Genomic DNA, 25,053 nt, shown 5'->3' on the forward strand with positions numbered 1-25,053 from the left:
AATTAAATAAAAATATATTTTCACAAATTTTTACATATAAATATTGCAATTAATTTAGAAAAAATACTATTATTTGTATAATTAACAATCCTATAACCTACTTTGACCGTCATTAGTGTTATAATAGATGGAAGTAGTTGTCAAAGTTGATTATCGAATATGATTTTCGCTGGAGTTTGTAGTTGAAGGTGGTTATCGGAGCCTAAGGTTGGTTGCATGAAGGTGGTATTGGAGTTGGTCATCAAAGTTTGTCATTAGAGGTGGTTTTCGAAACTCGGAGTTGGTTGTGCGAAGTTGATGATTGGAGATGATTTTCATCAGAGTTTGTATTCGGTGGTGGTTGTCGGAGCCTGAAGTTTGTTGCTTGAAGGTGGTATTTGAATTGGTTGTTGGAGTTTGTCGTTGGAGGTGGTTGTCGAAGCTCAAAGTTAGTCGTTGAAGTTGCTTGCTCAAAGGTGGTCATCAAAGGTGATTTTCATCAGAGTTTGTGGTCAAAGGTGGTTGTTGAGGCCTACGAAGGTGGTTGTTGGAGTTGGTTGTCAAAATGTGTTGTCAGATGTGGTTGTCGAAGCCTGAAATTGGTCGTCGAAGATGGTTGTGTGAAGGTGGTCGTTGGAGTTGGGTCATTGGAATTGTCATCGGAGGTGATTGTCGGAGTTCGAAATTGGCTGATGGAGTTGGTCATCGAAGTTGTCATCGAATGTGGTTGTTGGAGCCTGGAATTGGTCTCCGGAATATGATAACAATAATCGTCGATAGTGACCGATGGATAGAGCAATTCAAAATATGGAAAGAATCGGAAGATGTGGTGAGTTGGTAGGGTCAAACCAATTTAAGAAATACATTCAACAAAACCTATTACATCGGATCACGTGACACCATGGGATTCGAAAGATGGAAAGATTAACATCCTCATCGACATGTCAAAATTCACGAGATATGGAACTTTTTAATTGATTCCCCTAAAACCATAAGTCATAACACACTGACACGTTTACATCTTAAAGTATCCAAAAATAGTCAACGGTCCAAATCCATTCTAATTAATCTGTTTCGATTCTGGCCGTCCAGATTTAGTCACCTCCTCCATAGAGTCGGCCTCATTCATTTTTCAAGTTAATTAAGCCGATAAATAGAATCATTATGCGTTGTCGGAGCTTGAATTTTCTCTACCAACTCAGCCACTTGGATCTTATATTATCTTCAGAATTCACTAACTCAGCCACTTCGCTCCGGCGACGGGAGCTTGAATTTTCTCAAATGTCTGCATTATCGTTACCGATTCTCAGAGTTCCGGTTCGATCAAGCCTTTCCTTCTCACCCCCGACCATTCTCTCTCCCCCGTTTTCAGTTCGCGCCAAGAATTTCTCTTCACGTTTCGTGTTTCGCCAGGCCTCAAATGGAACTAACCCCACCAGTGAGACTGTTTTTGCTGTGTCAACAATATCAGTCGACAACTCTGAGGAGAGTGAATCAACTGCATTCGTGATTCGAGCCCGCAATCGAATCGGCCTCCTTCAGGTGATCACCAGGGTTTTCAAGGTCCTCGGCTTGCGCATTGACAAGGCTACTGTGGAATTCGAGGGTGAATACTTCACCAAGAAGTTCTTTGTCAGTGATTCGCATGGCAATAAGATTGAAGACCTTCAGAGCATTGATAGGATCAAGAAGGCACTTATGGAAGCGATCGATGGCGATGATTTGACGATCTCCGCCATTCCTGCCACTCGTGGCATTGTAGTGAGGAAGCCCGGGTTATTGTCTACCTCAGGTGAACGGACAGCGAAGGCGGAAAGGATGTTCGAATTGATGGATGGGTTCTTGAAAAATGATCCGCTTAGCCTTCAAAAGGATATTCTCGATCACGTTGAGTACACAGTTGCCCGGTCTCGCTTTAGTTTTGATGATTTTGAAGCTTATCAGGTAATGTCGTTTAACTCATTTTGAATTTCAAGCAAAAGATTATCGAGTAGTCAATTCAAGAATAGGTAGCAGATATAGCGATTTTTCCGGACCGGAGTAGAAAGCGCTAACTTATGGAAAGAATAGATTCCTGCTGTTTAGAAACTAGACGTGTGATTACATGTGAAACTTCAGAGATGTCACATTCACTTGGAGAAACGATAAGCTGTAAGCTTTGACCCACGAGTTGATAAACAAATTGGAGTTTTGAAAAATATTTTGTTTGTATGTCTTACTGAGTCTGTACATGGCTGCCGTTGTATAAGAATGAAAAAAATGCTATTTTAGGCTAATGGAACAATCTCAGGAAAATATCATACAATTACTCTCATGATATAAGCTTGACCCACAATTTTCTCCACCATGTATCTGAGTTAACGTGTGATTGATTTTCTTTCCTTCAACATTTCAAGGTCTATTCTGACATAAATATCGAACTCTCCCATTTGTAGAAACAAATGAAATGTCAAAGGCAACGAAGTTCCAGAAAGAATAAAAATAAAAACAAATACAGAGATCACACACTCAACAAAGGTGTTTAGATTAACAGATTTAAATTTAAGAATACTTAAGAAAGTTATATACTATGAAGCACAGATACTTCATGTGAGGCAAAGAATCCGTATCAGACATGTATCAGATATCGATACTTCCAGATACTTTCCAGATACGTATTTGATACGCGATTTGACGTATCTATTTCTACGCGTATCTTTTTTTAAAGAAAAAAGACAAGCAATTCATCTAATCTTTTCCAATCTAAAACTAGGAAATCTATATAAAAAGCTCACTACTCGAGTCCAAAACTAAAAGGAAAAAAAATAAATAAAAGACCAAATCTTAGAATAATCTAATCTTCATCTTCACATTTGAGTCCCCACAAAGTCTACCAAAATATAAACCATTTGGATATCTTCAATAATTCCATGAAGAAGTTCTTCGTTTATCTTTATATTTCTCCCTCTAATCTTCTTCTTCTTTGTAATATGAGTCATTTTTCTATTGTATTTTATTAATTATTGTACTTAAACATCTTAGATGTTGCTTTTTTTGTACTGTATTTCAGTGTTTGTATTCTATTTTGTGCTATTGTTATTAACTTGTATGCTAAATTTATCTATATCTTAGATTCTTTTAAGATAAAGAAAATGTATGTTCAATGTATCAGTATCTTCGCTTTTTTAGAAATATATTAAAAAAAATATAAAAAAATGACGTATCCTTAGACGTATCTGTATCTTAGTTTTTTAGAAATTGACGAATCGCCATATCCGATCATATCCGTATCGTGTAACCGTATCTGTGCCTATGCTTCATAGGTTATATATCATCACTATTATATTTATACCCTATCATTGAAGTTCTATTATATTTCTTCTTATTACATATCTGTATGATGTATTTAGTACAAATTCATTCTGGATATTGATTTCAAACCCTCTAATTTACTGAAATATCAATGAAAATATTGGCATGTGAATTTTACTACATGGATGCAATGTAACTGTATACGACACGACCTTTTTCTTGTATAATTAACAGGGTATTGTTGTAATGTCTCAAAAAAAAGGGAGAGGGTATTGTTGTAATGTCTCAAAAAAAAGGGAGAGGGTATTGTTGTAACTTGTATTTGTAGGCATCTTTTCCTAAGCAGCATGTTTTGTGACATATATTTATGATCTTTCTTTCTAAATATAAAATACAAAAGTATCAAAATCCTGAGCCATGTTGTAACAGTTTCGGCAAATTATTGTTTCATCATGATTTATATTCGAATTGACTATTGTTTTCATCATTATTTGATGATTGATTTTGAAAAGTGGTGTTTGTAGGCTTTATCTCATTGCACAAGAGATCGATTGATTGAACGATGGCATGATACTCAGCTATACTTCAAGAGGAAAGATCCTAAGCGCGTATACTTTCTCTCACTTGAATATCTTATGGGTATTTATGCACTTTTCTGGAGTTAAAGAGTTTCCTTTTACAATTCTGGTGTTGTTTCCTCTATCCCAAGCTGGTAATGTGATAAAAAATGATTTTGGGGAACCCTAAGAGACGTCAAATTTTGGTGTTTCTTTGAAATGGAATGCTATGGTTGTGTAACTTCTTTCTGAATTCTCTTAAAAAATCTTCTAGTATTATGGTGTTAGCTGTTAGCTGCTGTTGTTAGATAACTGTCAACTGACAGTTTGAACAAGTGCAGGTATAGCCAGCTTTTCATCTGGCTGACACTGGATTATGAGTGTTAAACCCATTTTCAATACAGTTTTTAGCAGTTGAATATTGGATCCATTTTTAGTATATTTTTGTTTTCTTATATGTATAAAAAAAAATCAAGGTTATTCAGTCATGTAACTTTTTTCTTTTTTGGGACAAAATAATGAAACTCTTTGAGTTTATTATTTTGAGAATGCATATTCATAACAAAATTGGCACTTTTCAAATGTGTCACCTTCTTTCCATTACAATCATTTCTAACTTCAATATTTTACCTACTTAAATGCTCTAGCAGTTTGATAGGATTGTAATTTAATCCTCACGTTCAATGGTCTCATATTCTACACAATCGATCAAATTAGGTTGAAAGACTTGAGACCCATCATCGTGAGCCATTTATTTCTTTTTATTTTTCTAGCTGCACATTTTGTTTCATATTTTTTCTATCAACACTTTGATCTTACAGTTGGTTGCATTTGAACTGAACTTGTGTGTTGGACTTTTAGTTTGCTATCTAAAGGTTACTCCATCTGGTTATATGCTCTTGAGAATCATTGTTATTGATTTTTTCTCTCTTCCACTTCCATCGTCTCTTGTCGTCCTTCCCCTGCTATCAGTCATCTTTTATAATTGTATTTCAGAAAACATTCTATATTCTTGAAGTTGTCCACATCTTTTTAGTCCTTGGTTGTTGACTATTGATGCCAATATAAAGCTTTATTTGAAACCAGGCCGTTCTTTGTCAAATAGTATTATCAACCTTGGTATCCGTGACCAATGTGCTGATGCTCTGAGCCAGCTTGGTTTTGAGTTTGAAGTTCTGGCAGAACAGGTTAGTGCATACTTGGTAGTCAATTTGTTGAAATCTCTGCTATCTTAGCTTTCTTGAATGGTTCAGCTCAATTAGATTTCTAACCAGATGCAACTTTTTTTCTTCTTCCATATTATACCATATAAAAATTATGGCACAGAAGAGAGTTTATGTTTGTTCTCATTTACCCTTTTTTTTCCCCCTAAATAAATCTAAAAATTTATTTTACTTGCATGTGTTACTGGACTAGTACTAGCATGACCAGCGTATATCTGGTTAAGGTTTGACCTTGTCAATCATTCTCAATCTCAATATTCCAAGTTGTGTTGTTAGCAGGGAATAGGAATGATGTTGCTGTTGCTCTTCTCTTCCACCCATTGATTTAAGAATTTCCAGGCCTTTTGCCTGTTTAAATATCATACGATGTTTTCTTGTTTACCACATTTTACCATATCACTTTTCTTTCTTATGCTAACTGTACCTAATGTTCCCAGGAAGGAGATGCTGCTCTTGGCAATGGTGGTTTAGCTCGTCTTTCAGCATGTCAAATGGATTCTCTAGCAACTATGGACTTTCCAGCTTGGGGGTATTAAACGTGGAGATAAGATTTAAGAATTTCATGTTTATGAGTAGTTATAAGAATCTTGATACCCATAGTACAGTATCTAGTGGAGCTTAGTGTTTAAGAGTATGAATTTGTAATTGCGCTCAATCTTTAATATTCTTTAGAAAGCTTTTGAGCTCCTTGTCCTTTCTCTCTAGTAGGATATATTAAATTCAGATATTATGACTTTCTGTGCGTGTGAGAGCATGTCATCCTAAAATAATTATGTTTCTATCTGTAGGTATGGACTACGATACCAGTATGGATTGTTTCGTCAAGTCATACTAGATGGCTTTCAACACGAGCAACCTGATTATTGGTTGAACTTTGGGAATCCTTGGGAAATAGAGAGAGTTCATGTAACATATCCCGTCAAGGTTTGAGAATGTCATGTGTCCTATCTTTTTGAAGCTTTCCTTTTTTTTCTTTTTGTTTGAATTTTGCCTTAAAGTTCTGACTTATTGTCTGTGATGCTGGTTTAGTTCTATGGCACTGTTGAAGAGGAAATTTTGAATGGAGAGAAGTACCAGGTCTGGAACCCTGGTGAAATGGTAAGAAACATCTTTCTTATTTCAGTGGTCCAAGTGCTGTTTATTTAATGCATTTTTCTAATTTTTTGTTTTTCTCGAGAAAATTAATCATAGACTTTTGAAACCTACTCCCTAGGTTGAAGGATTATCTCAAAGAACTAATCGGCTGACTTGTCCGACGCAATTATTTTAGGTTGAAGCAGTAGCCTATGACAATCCTATACCTGGTTATGGAACAAGGAACACCATTACTCTCCGTCTCTGGGCCGCCAAACCAAGTAACCAGCATGATATGGTAGTTACTGAATACCAATATAATATTAATTAACTCCAATGTATATTTAATATCATTTGTATGAAAACGCATAAGTTTCACTGTTTAGCTGTATATATTCTTCATTGCATGATGCATTACAAAAATATGAGCTCTTTTCCAGTAATGAAGATTCAAAGTTTATTATACTCTATTTGGTAGCTGTTTTGGAATTTCTATTAATCTCTGTTTAAAAACATGGCTCTAATACTGCAGAACAATTTTGTTTCCAGGAAGCATATAATACTGGGGATTATATTGATGCTGTGGTAAATAGGCAAAGGGCAGAAATGATTAGCAGTATTTTGTACCCAGATGACCGTTCTCATCAGGTTCGTTTTATGTTTATCATATCTTCTTTTTTATGATGTGGTTATATTACTCAATCATAGAGGGAACCAACTACCGAGACAACAATGCTATTAGATGTGCATTTTATTTTCTTGACATTATTAATACTTGCAATTAGTTTCTTGTATTTTAATTCATCACATGCTCTTGTTCTCCTCCATGGCTTCAATATGCTCACTTTATGAGCTTGTTGTTTTTCAGGGGAAGGAACTGAGACTGAAGCAACAATATTTCTTTGTTTCCGCATCCTTACAAGACATCATTCGCAGGTTTAAAGATGTTCATAAAGACTTAAATCAGTTTCCTGACAAGGTTATAATTCCTGTAGTTTCTTTAGCTGTTAGGAACTTAGGATTTCCTTCCATTTCATTGAAAATAATTTATAAATCCAGAGGGATTAACATGATTGTTTTAAATTGGATCAAATATTTTTCATCTTTAATTATTTTCTATTTTATTTTTGAAGATATGTGGTTTTTAATTTACAATATTCCCGGAGATCAATATGCAACTGAATGGGGGTTTTTTCCTGATACTAATAACAAATATACCTTCTTGGAATTTAGTGAACCAATCTACCAAAAAGGAATACAATTAAATTTGTGTTTAAATTAGTTGAGAGCTGCATACTGCAGTTGTTCAAGAGGCCTAATACTAATACTCTTCACCTTTTGAAGTCTTCCTCTTAGGTTGCTATTGGGTACTGCCTATAGCTCTTTCCTCTAGCCTCCCAGCTTATATTTTCCTCTTAATTTCTTGATCAGAGTTGTCCTTTTTGTTTCTAACCGACTCCTAACCAAATCACCAAGGACCCTCTCTGAAATTAGGTCTCCTTCTCTGCGATTTTTTACTTGGGCTGTTGGGAACTACTTCTTTCAAGTTATTGGTTTTCAGCTTGTCCTACATAGGGACTACAGTCAGACGATCAAGAGTTCCTCTTCCATCTGCAGTTCTGTGAAGGGTCGTTTCTTATGACTAAGTGGTCTATGTGCAGTGGTGTAGGGGCTGTGGGGAGGGAGGAACAATATAATATTTAGAGGAGTGGGACTGTGCAAATGTTTAGTCCTTCACTAGGTTCTATCTTTTGGGTGTCAACATCAAATTCTTTTTGTTATTAGACTCTAGGCCTTATTTTGTTTGACAGGAGTCTCCTCCTTTAGTTGGATTCCCTTATTTTGTGGGCTTGGTTGTTATTCTTTTGGATGCATTATATTCTATCATTTTTTTCTGAATGAAATCGTGGTTGATTATCAGGAAAAAGAAAAAAAAAATCTCTTTCCATCCCTTCTAATTTTTCAGGTGCTGTGCCCACCTTCTGTTATTTTCTAGCAAACACAGAATGGGTGGGCAGCTTTACGTTTCTACCAATTCATGTTTTCTACAAGAAAAAATTTTGTTCTTGATGTTAAAGTTTGTTTCTTAGGCATTGGTACTGTGCTTTTGTTCCATAAGTTGTGCCTACATCTTTGTATCAGGTTGCTCTGCAACTGAATGATACTCATCCGGCTCTTGCAATACCTGAGGTCATGCGAGTACTCGTTGATGAAGAACATCTTGGGTGGAATAAAGCATTTGACATTATATGCAAAATCTTTTCGTTCACAACTCACACTGTACTAGCTGAAGCACTGGAGAAGATCCCTGTTGATCTGCTTGAAAGTCTTCTCCCTAGACATTTACAAGTATGTTCCGAACAACGTTGTTTGTTTTATTTATCACAACTTTTGTTTTCCTTTGTTCTGGAGGTTAATGGCGAGAATTGTTCAGGGTCAACAAGGCTTCTCAACCTTTCTGTATTCCTTGTGTTGTCTTAATTCCTTTTTGCCACTTTTTTTCTTCTGATATTATCTCATCTGCTTATTTTAAGAAATAAATTTTAGCTTATGAGGCATTGTTCTTGTTAGATTATATATGACATAAACTCATATTTCATGGAGGAGTTGAAGAAGAGGATTGGTTTAGACTATAATAGGCTGTCCCGGATGTCCATTGTAGAGGAAGGTGCTGTGAAGGTATTGGTAAACCCATCCCCATTCTCTATTTTTATGAAGTTTTCATTGTTGTTGGTTTTCGAATGTTTTATCTAATTGTTTGGATGATTTCATTGATGATTGTTACAAATTTATTATTTTATGTCATATTACAGAGTATTCGTATGGCAAACCTGTCAATTTTTTGTTCCCATACTGTGAATGGCGTATCCAGATTACATTCAGAATTATTACAAACAAGGGTATTTAAGGTATTGCAAACTTCATCAGCTTTTGAGAGACTTGATGCAAGTAAGGCTATAGAGTTGATACCTGAACATTTTTGCAGGACTTCTATGAGTTGTGGCCAGAAAAATTTCAGTACAAAACAAATGGAGTAACCCAGGTTGGAAGATTGTAGTGATGTGGTACATATGGTGGCACGTGTCTGATCATATCTTTTTCTTGACTGTACAGTGATTGGAACTAAGGGGACTAGCAAATATGATGAATGCACCCTATTTCACCCTTTTTTTGGCGAATTAAATATGAGCCGACCTATTTATTAACTCTTTTACAAGTAAAAATATCAGCTGAGTATGCCATGTTTTCTAATAGTTTTGGGAACTTCAATATTTCCCTTGGTCATTTAAATTGATTTTGATTCGTATTTTACTTTTGTACTGATAAATAAAATGCTCTTCTGGTTGGTGCCATCTTGATCATTAAGGTCATGGATATACTTGTTTGGTTATTTATTCAGCACCATAAGTTCATATATTCCACGTATTTGGAAAAAATCCTCATTTCTCTTTCTTGTTTTTGGTTTGCTGAGAAAAATTCAAATTGGATTCCATGAAAGTATATGACCATTCTGTTCAATGACTGATTTCCACAGCGTCGCTGGATTGTGGTGAGCAATCCTAATCTATGTGCTCTCATCTCAAAATGGCTTGGGACAGAGTCTTGGATACGTGATATTGACCTTCTTATGGGCTTGCGTGAATATGCCACCGATATTTCCCTGCATCAAGAATGGCGAATGGTAATTTATTCCATTCATTCTGTTGAAGCTTGATTGACTACCTGTTGTGGATGTTGGGTACTTAGTCTTGTAGCGTGAACTTGTAGGTGCGGAGGGTAAATAAAATGAGGCTTGCCGAATACATTGAAGCAACAAGTGGCCTCAAGGTGGACAGATATTCCATATTTTATCTCTGATTTTACTTGCTTGCGTTCAATCTTCTTTATTCAGGTGTTGCTGTATTTTATTGTGGTAATACATATTCTCTCAACTAATGCAGGTCAGTTTAGATGCAATGTTCGATGTGCAGATAAAAAGGATACATGAGTACAAAAGACAGCTGCTGAATATATTAGGCATCATCCATAGATATGACTGCATAAAGGTACATTGGAAATGTGATTGTTTTCCTTCTTTTTCTTGATTGGAGAAGACGGAATGCCATGTCAGTTTTGAGGAGTTATCTTCGTCAATCTCATAAATTCCATGTCTGGGGTCTCCTATTAGATTTTCCTTGCTATGGAACTTATACATTTGTTACCACTTATTTGCTTATTGCAGAATATGGCAAAGGATGACCGGAGGAAAGTAGTACCTCGCGTCTGCATAATTGGAGGAAAAGCTGCTCCTGGTTATGAAATGGCAAAGAAGATCATCAAACTTTGTCATGCTGTAGCAGAGAAGATTAATAACGACAGTGACATAGGTGATCTTCTAAAACTGGTAAGCGGCTTTTATTTGATCTTCATATTAGATATCTCAAGTCTTCTGCTAGCTCAATCCTCTATCTTGTAAATGAGCAATAGGTATGTGTCCCCACAAATACCTCCTACGCTTCAACCAACTTTCACCCACTTTATAACTTTTGAAATACTGCAGGTTTTTATTCCTGATTACAATGTATCCGTTGCTGAATTGGTAATACCTGGTGCCGACCTTTCGCAGCACATAAGGTTGATTGATTTTCTTATGATATAAAATAGAACTGTTGTGAAGAATATACAGTCACATAATAATCAGAAGCTAGAAAGTAGTCCCAACAGAACACCAGGAACAAAGCCATTCAAACCATACAGGGGTGAAACAAACCACACCATTGCAAGTATCCTTCTAATATCCACAATAAGAAATGGGGGAATTCATTACAGCAATGTGCAAAAATATTGAACTAGTAAATTTTTAATAATTAAAAGAATGCATACCTGAAAAACTGATATTGTGGCTCAAATTGATTTCTATTTTGAGTTCGATATTACAGGATGTCCAATGTCCATCTCTTTGATAATTGAAGTATATGCAAAAAAACTCCACTAAGCTTTACTTTTTTTTCTTCTTTATCGTCTTTGGTGCATAACATGCAATAAATTTTGATGTAGTACTGCTGGACATGAGGCATCGGGCACTGGTAGCATGAAATTCCTTATGAATGGCTGTTTATTATTAGCTACAGCAGATGGATCCACGGTTGAAATAATTGAAGAAATAGGGGAAGACAACATGGTGAGTATATCTTTCTTATATTTATAGCTTATCTGTAGGTTCTTTATTAAAATTTTTCTATATTGAAAAGATCATACCAAATCATCCTGCTTTTTGGCAAATTATTGGTTCTTGTAGTTGTAAAATCTTAGGTTTGAGATAATTAGAAATACATAATTCCATTCACTAAAGATATGAATATATACAAATGTACCAAGAGTGACCAAAGAAGGAAAGCATAGAAAAGGAAAATATAACAAAGATATTTACAATAATGGAAAATTATAACAATAGAACTATAACACTCCCCCTCAAGTTGGAGCATATATGTTAATCATGTTTAACTTGTTATATAGATAATCTATACGTATTTTATTCAACGCTTTTATGAAGATATCTCCTAATTGTTCTCCAATCTTCACACGTACTCTGGATACCAAACATTGTTGAATTTTCTCACATACAAAATGATAATCAACTTCAATATGTCATGAAATACTAGATTTAATGCAATATGAAGTGCTGCTTGATTATCACACCACAATTTTGTCTATGTGGTGATTTCAAATCTCAACTCAACAAGAAATTGATATATCCAAATCAATTCACACATAGACTGTGCCATTGCTCTATATTCTGATTCTGCACTTGAACATGACATCACATTTTGCTTCTTACTCTTCCAAGAGTTCAAATTACCACCAACAAAAACACAATATCTTGAAGTTGATCTTCTGACTTCTTTAGATCCTGCCCAATCGGAGTCTGAGAAACATTCAATATTAGTATGACTATAATCCTTATATAATAAACCACGCTCGGGAGCAGCCTTTAGATAACACAGAATTTGTTCCAATGCAGCCCAATGATCAACTGTAGGGCATGACATGTACTAACTCACAATACTCACCGAATAGGCTATGTCAGGTCGAGTCACTGTAAAGTAGTTAAGTTTTCCCACTAGTCTCCTATATCTTTCAGGATCTTTTAACAATCCTCCATCTTTTTTGAATTGTAAGTTGGGCATCATTGGGGTACTACATGGCTTAGCTCCTAGCTTCCCTGTTTCAGTTAACAAGTCAAGTACACATTTTCTCTGTGATAATAGTATTCTTTTCTTGCTTCTTATTACCTCAATTCCTAATAAGTATTTCAACATGCCCAAATATTTTGTATGGAATTAACTATGAAGAAAGGTCTCTAGGGACTGCATACCTAAATCATCATCACCAGTAATCACAATATCATCAATATATACGACTAATAAGATGACACCACTCTTAGATCTCTTAAAAAATATCGAATGATCTGATGTGCTCTTCCGCATTCCAAAGCTTTCAATCACCTGATTAAATTTACCAAACCAAGCCTATGGACTCTGTTTTAATCCGTACAATGATTTACGAAGGCGACACGCTGTTCTATTCTTCCCTTGAGCAACAAACCCTGGTGGTTGCTCCATATACACCTCCTTTTGAAGATCACCATGAAGAAATGCATTTTTAATATCAAGTTGATGTAAAGAAGAATGATTGATTGAAGCTAATGACATAAACAATTTGCTAAAAAACATTATTTTCTCTTATTTCTCTTAGGAGAAAATGGTTTCTTAAATAGAAGAAATACCCAATTATAGATAAGGAAAGAATAAAAAACAACAAATATAATATAATAAATACAATAGAGAATTTCACAATAAAGGAAATAATCAACACTCCCCCTCAAGTTGGTTTGAAGATATCATTCATGGTTAGCTTGTCAATCAACTTGTTGAATTGTCACTTTGGAAGACCTTTAGTTAACCATCTGCAATTTGTTATATTGTCGGAAGAAAGGGAATGCATATTATTCCTGCATCAATCTTCTCCCTTATGAAGTGTTTATCAACTTCAATATATTTTGTCCTATCTTGAAGGATTGGATTGTCAGCAATGGAAATTCAATTCTTCCAATAGTCTGAGAGAAATTCAAATGTGTATTTCTTCCAATAAATGTGTATGGCCATTGTCTGAGAGAAATTCAATTCTTCCAATAGTCTTCTTATCCATATGCCCTCACAAATACCATGTGTTAATGCCTTAAGTTCTGCTTCAACACTACTTCTTGCAACCACACTTTGTTTTTTATTTTACGAAGTAACCAGATTTCCTCCAACAAAAGAGCAATAACCTGAAGTGGATCTTCTATCAGTCGCTCTACCTGCCTAATCAACATCAGTGTAAACCTCAATATGTAGGTGGTCTTGCTTTGTGAATAATATACCTTTTCCTGGAGTACCTTTCAAATATCTCAAGATTCTATAAACTACTTCAAAGTGAATGGACTCGGGAGCATGCATGGATTGACTTACCACACTAACTACGAAAGCAATGTTAGGACGTGTGTGAGAGAGGTATATGAGTCTCCCCATAAGTCTCTGGTACTTTTCTTTTTTCTTTTACCTCTTTCTCAGTTGCAACTACCAATTTTAAATTTTGCTCAATGGAAGTTTCTGCTATTTTGCAACTGAGTAAACTTGTCTCATTCAGTGGTCAAGAATATAACTTCCTCTAGTTGACAAGGATGCCACTTTTATACCTAACAAACTCCATGCCTAGGAAATACTTTAAGGTTTCCAGGTCCTTGATTTAAAAATCATTAGCAAGGTTTTTCTTCAAGATATTCAGTCTTGTCTCATCATTACCTGTAAGAATGATATCATCAACATACATTATCAAAACAACCAACTTACCACTTCCGGTATGTTTATAAAACATAGTATGATCCGCTTGACTTTGACTGAATCCATATTTTGTGACTACCTTTCCAAACATTCAAACCATGCTTTGGGAGATTGTTTAAGCCCATATAATGATTTCTTTAACTTGCACACTTTGTTAATCCCGAGATCCACCTCAAAACCAGGTGGCAAGTCCATAAAAACCTTTTATTCAAGATCCCCATTGAGAAAGAAATTTTCAACATCAAGTTGATAAAGAGGCCAATCAAAATTAACTGAACAAACAACAAGACTCTAATAGAATTAATTTTAGCTATTAGAGCAAATGTTTCTTAATAATCAATGCCATAGGTCTGAATGAATCCCTTGGCAACCAATTTGGCCTTGTACCTTTCAATACTACCATCAACTTTACATTTTACAGTGAACACCTATTTGCATTCCACTGTTTTCTTACCTTTTGGTAGTTCGACTATGTCCCATGTGCATGTTTCAGCGCATTAATCTCTTCCATCACTGCGAATTTCTAATTCAAATCATTTAGGGCTTCTTGTATATTCCTTGGAACAAATAGGTTGGTTATTTTGGATATGAAAGCTTTATGACAATCAGAAAATCTATGATAAGAAAGATAGTTTGCAATGAGATATTTGGTGCACTTATGAGTACCTTTCCTATGGGCAATTTGAATATCAAGATTAGAGACATCAGGTAAAGGATTAGAAGGAGATGAAGAACTAGGAGAAATAGGAGTAGAGTGCTTAATACCTGGATCTTCAGGATCATTTATCGGAGTATCTGATTGGTCCTCCTATGATAAGTCAACTGTCTGTTCTCGAACTCTTTGAGTCAAGTTTCTTCTAGTATAAACTTGAAGTTTAGGATTTCAATTTGTAGAGTCATTTTGTTGTGTTTCTCCCATGAAGAAGAACTCTCCATACTTGGCATCGAAGGACTAAAACTCATAATTTCAGGACCACTAATGTTTGGGAGAGATGAAGTGTCCCAAAAATTATCTTCAAGGTTAGATGTCTCCCCCTGAAGATAATTTAGGCCAAAAAGAAGGTTGATTTTCTAAAAAAGACTCATCCATACTCTCAAAATACTTGTTGGTCAAAGGATCAAAACATTTGTAAGCCTTCTTATGAGAGACATAGCCTATAAAAATGCATTTAGTGTCTCGAGGATCAAGTTTAGTTTGAGAAAGGGGAGGAGTATGGACATAAGCAAGTACACCCAAACAATTTAATTGGTAAATCAGAGAACAATTAGTTATTAGGAAAAAAAAACTCATTGAAGTGATTCAAAAGAGTTTTAAAATTCAAAACCTTAGACGACATTCGATTGATCAAATATGTAATTGTAAGAATGGCATCGCCCACAAATATTTTGGAACATTTATAGAGAACATAAGGGCACGAACAACTTCAAGTAAGTGGCTATTCTTTCGCTCAACAATGTCATTCTGTTGAGGCATGCTATGACACATAACTTGATGAAAAATTCCCTTATCTTGCAAAAATTTGATTAATTGTTCATTGAAATATTTAGTGTCATTATCAAAGTGAAAAATTCAAAATTTAGTTTGAAATTGTGTCTCAATCATATTGTAAAACCAAACAAAAATCTCTTTTACTTTTGACTTTTTTGTTAACAAATAAAGCCAAGCTAAACGAGTGTGGTTATCTATAAAGGTAACAAACCAACGCTTACCACTATGAGTTAAGACTTTAGACGGACCCCAAACATCAGTATGAATTAAGGAAAAATGTGATGAAGCCTTGTTGTATGATTTAGGCAAATAGGTGGATCGATGATGTTTGGCAAAAATACAACTTTCACATCGAAAAACTGAACAATCAAATCCTTTAAATAAATCGAAAAATAGATACTTTAAGTAGAAGAAATTTGGATGCCTTAATCTACGATGCCAAAGCATTATAGTTTCTTTAACAGAAGGAGAACAGACACTACTCAAGCCCTGAACATTTTTATGACTAGTAAAAACTTCATCAAAGTAATAAAGATCATAAATCATCCTAGCACGTCCAATTATTCCCACGAGTCCTGATCCTGAAAGATACAACGAGCTTCACAAAAGATAACACAACAATCAGCATCCTTAGAGATTTTACTAACAGACAACAAATTACAAGCTAATTTTGGAACATGAAGGACAAAACATAACATAAGTTTTGTAGTCTGAGGAATAGTTCCTTTTCCTGCAACAGAGGTGAAGCTACCATCGACAATGTGAATTTTTTCATTGCAATACATAGGAGAATATGATTCAAATAAATAAGAGGAACTGGTCATATGATCAGAGACTTCAAAATCTATAATCCATCGAGTTGAATTAAGGCAAGAGAGAGCTTGAGGACAAATACCTGATTGTGCCAAGGAAACACTAGGATTACCAGATGATGAATTGTTCTTTAGTAGCTTCAGAATTTGATCAATTTGCTCTTTATTAAACGGGCTGGAGTGAAAAACATTAGCATTAAAGGTATGCTGATGGGAATTTCGCCCACCTTGCTTAAAACTTTTCCAGTTCACAGGTTTTCCATAAAGTTTCCAACAAGTTTCACGTGTATGTCGAGGTTTATTGCAATGGTCACACTAGACATGAGGCTTTTCATGTGGCTTGTTGGATCGATCAGAAGCCTTCATTGCAGTATTTTCAATCACCAACGTAAAGCATTCAACTGAATCAATAGGTTTTTTGCAAATCATGACATCCCTGCGACTTTCTTCCCTGTGAACTTAAAAAACATCATTATTAGTTGGAAGAGTTGTTTTTCCAAGTATTCTACCTTCAACTTCATCAAACTCAACATTGAGGCCGGCAAGGAATTTGTAAATACAACCATCTTAGTGCTTTTGGTCCTCTGTAGACCTCCATTCATACGTATCAAAGAGGTCACGGTCTTGCCAAATCCTTTTTAAGGAGTGAAAGTATTTTGTAACTGGGTTGTTTCCTTGTCGTATATCACCCAATTTCAAATTCAACTCAAACACTTGTGACTGGTTGCCTAAATTAGAATATATCTGAGTTACACTATCCTATAATTTCTTGGCAGTAGAGTAACACATATAGTTACAACACATGTCTTCAACCATGGAATTGATAAGCCAAGTCATAATCATGGAGTTTTCAACATCTCATCCAGCGATTGAAGGGTCATATGGACTAGGAGCGGTTTTTTCTCCCTTGATGTAACCAATCTTCTTTTGTTCACGAATATACATTCGAACACTTTGGGACCAACAAAGAAAATTATCCCCACTAAGTTGAATGGAAGTTATTTGGACAGTGGGACTGGTTGAATGGACACGATTGTCGCAAACTCTAGTGATGGGTGCCTTAGTGTCTGACATATCGTTGAAGAAGCAAAGACCCAAAAAATAAAACCAATAAATCTGAAAAAGAAAAAACATCAAACAAAGGCTTAAACAAACCAGCAACTTGATGGGATGATTGACGGACGGTGGCGATGGGCAGGGTTGAGTAGTGAAAATAGCGATCGGCGACGACAAGGTCAGACGATGAAGGCAAACAACGGACGAGCGTTAAAACTAAAAAACACGGCAAAAAAATGTGACCAAAACACGTTCGACAGAGATGCGACGTTCAACGGCGGCAAACAAATGGAGACTGATCGGCGACAGTGACAGAAGGTAGGTTTTTAGAAAATTAGGGGTTTTTTATTTTGTTGAGGGGGGGGGGGGGATCGGGGTTTCAAAACCTTTGAAGCTCTGATACCATACTGAAAATCATTATTTTCTCTTATTTCTCTTAGGAGAAAAGAGTTTCTTAAATGGAAGATATGCCCAATTACAAATAAGGAAAGAATAAAAAACAAGAAATATAATACAATAAATACAATAGAGAATTTTACAATAAAGGAAATAATCAACACAACCTTACAAATTCCATTTTTGCTGCTGGAAAAAAAACATCAGCATAGTCAACGCCATAAGTTTGTGGGTAGCCTTTTGCTACAAGGTGTGCTTTTAACCGAGCAACAGAACCATCAGGATTGATTTTAATCGCAAACACCCATTTGCAATCGATAGCCTTCTTTCCTGCAGGGGTAGAAACTAAATCCCAAGTACAATTATCATTTAAGGCAGTCATCTCCTCCACCATTGTGGTACACCAATCAGGATGAGACAAAGCTTCATGAACAGGTTTAGGGATGGATATAAACTCTAAGGATGCAATGAATAAACATATAGAAGACGACAAATGGTTATACGAAACAAAAGAGGAAATAGGATGAACACACTTACGTTTACCTTTACGAAGAGCAATAGGAAGATCATCACTCGTTTTCGGATCCACTGATGAAGAAGACTCTGGTAAGGGCATAAAACTGAACTAGACAGAGAAGCCTTTGATACAGGGTATGGAACTGAAAGAGATAAAGAAGCCTCCGGTATAGAGTACTGAAGGAGGTGGTTGTCGAGTATAGACCTTAACAACAGGTGGAAGAATAGAGGTAGTCACAGGTAGAGATGAATCGGGAAGAGTATCAGAAGAGGAAACAATTGTATAAAATGGAAATCATCCTCTAATTCTTTATGCTCCTTCTGGCTCTTATTCGAAGAGAAATAAGGTGATGAAAAGAATGAAGAATGTTAAAAAAGCATGACATCAGGAAAGACAAGATATTTATTTAGACTAGGACAATAACACCGATACCCCTTTTGAACACGGGAATAACCAAGGAAAATACATTGTAAGGACTTTGGATCCAGTTTAGTATGTTGAGACCGAATATCTCGAACAAAGCAGGTACAACCAAATATTTTGGGTGGAATGGAAAACAAATGTTGTCTGAGGACATAAAGTACGAAAAGGTATCTCACCCTTAAGAATGGAAGAGGGCATATAATTTATTAAGAAACAAGCTGTGGAAATAGCATTAGCCTAAAAAGATTTTGGAACATGCATCTGAAACATCAAAACTCTGGCTGTCTCAAGGAGATGACGATTCTTTCGTTCTGCAACCCCATTTTGAGATGGAGTATCGACACAAGAAGATTGATGAAGAATGCCATGGGCATCTAAATAAGACTTGAGTGCATGAGAGAAATATTTTTTAGCATGATCGCTCCATAAGATTTTAAGAGCACCATTAAACTGAGTTTGAATTTCAACATGGAAGTTACGAAAATGAGAAAGTAACTCAGAATGATTTTTCATTAAATATAACGTCACATGAGAATAGTCATCAACAAACTTAACAAAATATCGAAACCCTCCTTAGACTCAATAGGACGTGGACCTCAAGCATCAGAATGGACTAATTCAAACGGAGCACTAGCTCGTTTATTGACACGAGGATACAAATTCAAACGATGAAATTTAGCAAACTGACATGACCCACAATCTAAAGAAGACAAATGTTGAAGTTGGAGACGAAGACTCTTCAACACAGAGCTAGACGGATGACCCAAACAACAATGTTCTTCAAAGGGAGACAACACGCTAGAGCATGTGATGGTTGTAGGTATTTGTGGTTCAAAGATGTAAAGATCTCCAAATTCACACCTTTTACCAATAGTCTGCTTCATTGTAAGATCTTGAAATAAGCAATAGCCAGGAAAAAAGGAGACGACAATGAAGATCACAAGTGAATTTACGGACCGAAATCAAATTAAAAGAGAAATGTGATAAATTTAAAACTGATGACAAAAAAATTAATTCAGTAAAATGGACGGTTCCCGGTCCTAAAACAGGAATGGAAGTTCCATCAGTTAGAGTGACATTAAGTGAAGAGGTAGTACAAAGGTTAGAGAATAAACTGGGGTTACATGTCATATGGTCTGTAGTGCCAGAGTCAATGACCCATTTCGAAGTAGAGGAAAGATGGCATTTAAAGATGCTACCTGTCTCTACGATGGCAGTAATGAAAGTAAAAGGTGATGTCGTCAATGACTTTTGACACTGTTGAATTTAGCAAACTCCTATGCAGAAATCGTAATTGACTTGTCAAGATTATCAGGAGTAGAAGCGACATGTGCAGATGACACCCTCTGACCCTTATTCAATATTTTTTTGCATTCACGTTTCGTATGGTCAGATTTACTTTAGTAATAGCAAACAATACCTCCTGAATTTGATCGTTGGTTACTGGGATGACCTTTGGAGCTATTCGATTCAACCCACTTATTACCTCTATAATCATTTGTGCGCCTAATCAAAGCATTGCTACAATCAGAAGACATAATTGTTTGTGGCTTCTTTGTATGAAGTATTCGAGTATAAGCTTCTTCCAACGATGAGATCTTTGAGCTTGACAATACTTGATCTTTGGCCATCTCATATTTAGGTGCAAGATCAACTAAAAAACTCATAATAAACAACTTTTCATGTTGAGCCATTAGAACTTTTGGATCCACGCTAATTGGCTTCAAGGCATTGAATTTCGTACATGTATTTTTACCTCCATAAAGTAACTTGTATGGGATTTATACAAAGTCTTACAAACATCAAACACTCTATTAATGTTCTCTTTCTCATAATAAAGAAAATCCAAACATTCCAATAGTTCCTTGACTGATTCGCAGTGATTTACTTATTCAACCATTTCACAATCAATAGAATTTTTTATTTGTAGAAGCATTTTTTAATTATCCCGCCACCAATTTTTTTTTTAATAGCATCAGTGGGTGGCTCTTTCGTGATGTGATCATTCAACTCAATGTTCCTAATAAAGTGGCGAACATTTGATCTCCATGAATAGTAATTAGATCAATTCAACTTGTGTTCAGTTACTTTTGACACCATAGGAACTATCTCAGACATGACTACTGGTTTCTTGTCAACCATTACTGCAAAAAAGAAATACCAAATAGAAGAGAAGCAAATCTTAATTTACCGAAGAGATGTTTTTTTTTCCTCCCTTCAATGAACCACAAACTGTGAGTATATAGTCCAAACAAACACACCACCAAAGAAAGGAAGCAACTTCGATGGCACCGCAAGAGGATGAGCAAAAATAGGTGGTGCACACCCTTACACGCGCTAGCACGTGGATCGGCGACAGAAGGAAGAGGCCACACGTGAGCCTCACTCGCTGGTTAGATGAATGTCGGACTTTGGGGTTCTTTAGATCGACAACTGGGCTCCTCGATGGACTAGGCGATGTCGAAAAATAACGAAGAAAAAAACGACCCTCCCTTTTCTCATGTATAAACTCATCTCTCCACAAAATCTTAGATGTAACACAAACGAGTTCTAAATTCTCGAATCCTAATTGTCTATATATCTGATACCATGTAAAACTCTTAGGTTTGAGAGAATCGGAAATACATAATTCCATTCACTAAAGATATGAATATGTACAAGTGTACAAGAGTGACCAAAGAAGGAAAACATAGAAAAGGAGAATATAACAAAGATATTTTGATGGAATATACTAGGCATACAGTAGAAGCAATCAGAATCAATAAACACTCTATTTACATTTAATTTGAGTTTCAAAAGCATGCTAAAATACAATTTCAAAAAAGAGGGTTTCATGAACTTATACCTTTGAAGAAATTGACCGAATCCAAGCTGCTCCACGAATTTGAGCTTCAAATCGACAGTAGACCACCAAGAGTGTCTTCTCTACTATTCTCCAACTTGAATTTGAGTGGTGAAACTCAAGATTGATGGGAATTGAGTAAGAAAATATGAGGATTTGGAGAGAGGTTTGAGATAGAAGTTAGAATGTTGTAGAATTTCTCAAATTCAGCCTTCATCTATCTCCACCGTTCAAAATTGAAGCTTTTATGTATCTCATACATGCAAGCACTAAGCTCCACTAAGAGATTCAACTCATTGACACATCAAAGAGCACGTGAAAGTGGGCTAGGTGTTGGATTTGAAATTAATCCACTTCAATTGGAAAAATGTAGATTTTTCCACTAACAATTGATTTCTATTTTTTAATTAATTCCAAATTAGTTAAAACAAAATTAAAATTCTAAATTTGAAATTTGATAAAATCAATTTAATATTTTAAATAATTAATTAAACATATTTAATTAATAATTTAATATCAAATATTAAATTAACCAAACACCTAATTGATACATGAATCCTATTAATGTAATCAATATTTAAATCAACATTAAATATTTTAAACTCTCCAATTACGTTTAATCTCAATAAAATTAAACGTTAATTATATCAAATATAATTATTCAAATCTTAATTTGAAATTGAACCATTCAAATTCAAATCCTAATTTAAAATTTGAACACTTCAAATTGAATTTGAAACTCCATACTAATCCAAGATTTACGAGCTAGTAGAGGGACCTTATGGACCTACAGATTATGAGCTCCAACGATTTGAGATTAATTGACTAAACTCTTTAAACCAAATTAATCAATATTCGTTAACTATTGAGATACATTACTATAGCTCAGTAGTTTCACTTTTCTCACTATAGATATATTTTTGTCCACGTGATTTAACCATAATTAGTAAGTCGACCCTTTACAGGTTGTTTGTAATAACGGTTGGGTCAAATGTTGTTTTACCTCCGAAATCACATCTTGCTCTTTAAGTCTCATTGATCCTTTAATGAACAATTGGTTTGCGATCCAATCACTAAACCGAGTCCCTCTAGGGCCAACGAGAGGGTGGGGCCCTTTGTTCAAGACCTGGATTCAGTACGTAAGAGAACAACCTTTCTACTATGCCTAAATCGAGTAGATGTGAATTTCGTCTTGCACCCAATGTCCCCAGTTATCTACCAGTCTTATCCTGAAATGGGAGGTTTATTGAGCTAGCGTTGCTGAGCCAACCCCCACCTATGTAAATCTAAGGATAGTCCCGAATAAATAGGAGTTCATAGTTAGCTCAGGATTAAGGTCGAGTTACCTAGGTTATCGATTTGAAACAGTTAGTCTTAAACAGTAAACAACGTTATAAAACAAAAGTTACTTATTTCTTGGTCCAATCTTATGCAAACTCATTGTGTAGGATGCCCCGCTTCTCATGTCACTACATGAACGAATCAGGATCACTTCGTTTGTAGCATTTTACAACAAATTGTAACAACTACAGAGTCGGCCGTATATCCATCTTTATGTCGCCACATAAAGTTCAAGTATTCATATAATGACGTGGATCGTTGATTTATTGGATTTAGTCTTAACAAGTGCAATTTACATATTCAACAACAGTTTTATTGAATAAACGTCAATAACATATCTATTGATGATAGAAAATGTTTAATATTACAAACTGCGAGTTTTAAGATATATAACCCAATAGTTTACAATAATGAAAAATCCTAATAATAGAACTATAACGGTAGGCAATGAATCAGACAAGGATAATGGTGAAATTACTTGAAGTTAATATAGTCCATGAATTAGTTGAATAACAATTATTTTCCAAATGCAAAATTACAGTCTCACATTATATCTGTGTTGTTAGGTTACCAGAATCTTGTATCATGTCTTGGTTGTCTTAGCGCTAGAGAGAAATTGAACTGATATTGCCTCTCACAACTGGTCAATCGCACCTTGTCCTACTCCTTTCTATTTCCAATCCGAGGTGTTTGTTCTTCTCTTTTTACATGATTAAGTCAATCTCACACATACGAGTCATCTCGAAAAATTTTAGGTAGGCTGACTGCCTGTCCAAGAAATAACCACCATACCGTTGCACCTTGAAACTGAAGCTATCTTTTATATAAGTTTTGGCTTTTTAGATGTCAGAAACCTTGAGTGCACTAAGTTTACGTCAGGAAATAAGCATTTACAGTAGTTCCAATATATTTGGTTCAGTTTTTATTTGGAGCTAAAGTTCATGAAGTTCCAACATTGCGTGAAAAAGGATCTACAATTAAGGTGCCCCTGCAATTTGCTCGTGTTGTAAGGTATACATACAATCACTCTCATCTGTTATGATCTACTGGGGAATGGAATGCAGAATGACCTTCCTGTCCTCAATTTTTAAAATCCTTTTCATGTTTTCTGTAATGGTTTTAAGAATGGTTCGGGATGGTTATTTTGGCTTCCAAGACTACTTCAAGTCGTTATGTGACACAGTGGACGGGAGTAACGATTATTATCTCCTTGGAGCCGATTTCGAAAGCTATTTAGTGGCACAGGTATTCCTTTGGTTTCTTCAAATGTGAATTCAAGGGCTTTGATGTTTAATAGCCTTTCCTCGTAATTTGTTTACTATGATAAAGATCAATTGTATTCAACTCCAGGCAGCGGCAGATAAAGCATTTATCGATCAAGAGAAATGGACGCGGATGAGCATCCTCAGTACTGCCGGTTCTGGTAGATTTAGCAGTGACAGGACCATCCAAGACTATGCAGAGAAGACTTGGGGAATAGAGCCTTGTAGATGTCCTTTATGATCCTCTCCTGAAAGAAAGCAAGTAAAGCGAGCAACTAGAGAATGCAAATGACTCATAAATAGTACTGATGAGTGATGAATAAGGTGAAGTTTCCTTTCTGAAAGTTTCTTCATAGTCTTTCCTTCCCCTGTGTAATGAGGATTAACTGTATTTGTACACTGTAAGGAAGGTTGGAATCAGTGAAGTCTTACCTTTAAATACAAAAATTATAGAAAGCATAATAAGAATCTGCAACTGTTTGTAGTGTGGGAGATGCTGGCTACAAAAATGCCTTGAAGTTGTACTATGAGACCTCAGTTTGTAACTCAAAAGGGAGAGATTAATTATCTCTTCTCAATATTAAAAAACATGGAGTTCAATTATTCATTTTGTAGCTTACCTTTCTTCCACCAAGTTCTTATTAACCAGGTAATATATATATATATCCTTCAATTTATTGCTTTCAGAGAATCTTTTTACAATATGATATTATATTTAAGGACAAATTACAAAAATCACCCATAAAGTATGGTAGTAATTGCAATTTCACCCCTAAACTTTCGGTACTTAAAATTTAGCCCTTAAACTTATACAACGTTAAAATTAGACCATCAAACTTATATAGTTGTAGAAATTTGACTCCCAAACATTTAAATGATAAACATTAAACTCTCAAATTTAGGGTGTGTTTGAAATACATTTTCAAGTG

The 25,053-nt window shown here is 35.4% G+C and overlaps 1 protein-coding gene across 2 annotated transcripts; it reads left to right on the forward strand.

Annotated features, from left to right (window-relative positions):
- The first annotated feature begins 1,032 nt into the window (after window positions 1–1,032).
- On the forward strand, window positions 1,033–24,731 carry LOC120083159 (uncharacterized). 2 transcript variants are annotated; one of them, XM_039038760.2, is made up of 22 exons: window positions 1,033–1,923; window positions 3,795–3,909; window positions 4,914–5,014; window positions 5,488–5,579; window positions 5,839–5,974; window positions 6,080–6,148; window positions 6,321–6,422; window positions 6,674–6,772; window positions 6,993–7,103; window positions 8,267–8,473; window positions 8,696–8,809; window positions 8,938–9,033; window positions 9,111–9,167; window positions 9,660–9,806; window positions 9,893–9,952; window positions 10,066–10,170; window positions 10,347–10,508; window positions 10,665–10,738; window positions 11,162–11,285; window positions 23,782–23,873; window positions 23,987–24,107; window positions 24,213–24,731. In XM_039038760.2, exons 1-22 carry the CDS (start codon window positions 1,144–1,146, stop codon window positions 24,363–24,365), a joined length of 3,117 nt encoding a protein of 1,038 aa, XP_038894688.1. In that variant the 5' UTR covers window positions 1,033–1,143; the 3' UTR covers window positions 24,366–24,731. The 2 variants fall into 2 exon arrangements, with proteins under 2 accessions (XP_038894688.1, XP_038894690.1); XM_039038762.2 differs by having other exon boundaries at window positions 8,696–8,803.
- The last annotated feature ends 322 nt before the right edge of the window (window positions 24,732–25,053 follow it).

The sequence above is a fragment of the Benincasa hispida genome, chromosome 8 (genome assembly GCF_027475165.1).
Source record: "Benincasa hispida cultivar pf3 chromosome 8, pf3_genome.v1.1, whole genome shotgun sequence".
Taxonomy (NCBI): Eukaryota; Viridiplantae; Streptophyta; class Magnoliopsida; order Cucurbitales; family Cucurbitaceae; genus Benincasa; species Benincasa hispida.

Bases quoted from the DNA above. Each gene is read 5' to 3' on its own strand.
- LOC120083159 (XM_039038760.2), top strand. From the start codon at position 1,144: ATGCGTTGTCGGAGCTTGAATTTTCTCTACCAACTCAGCCACTTGGAT. The intron at 1,924-3,794 runs GTAATGTCGTTT...TGGTGTTTGTAG, and splicing joins ATGATTTTGAAGCTTATCAG to GCTTTATCTCATTGCACAAG. The intron at 10,739-11,161 runs GTTGATTGATTT...ATTTTGATGTAG, and splicing joins GACCTTTCGCAGCACATAAG to TACTGCTGGACATGAGGCAT.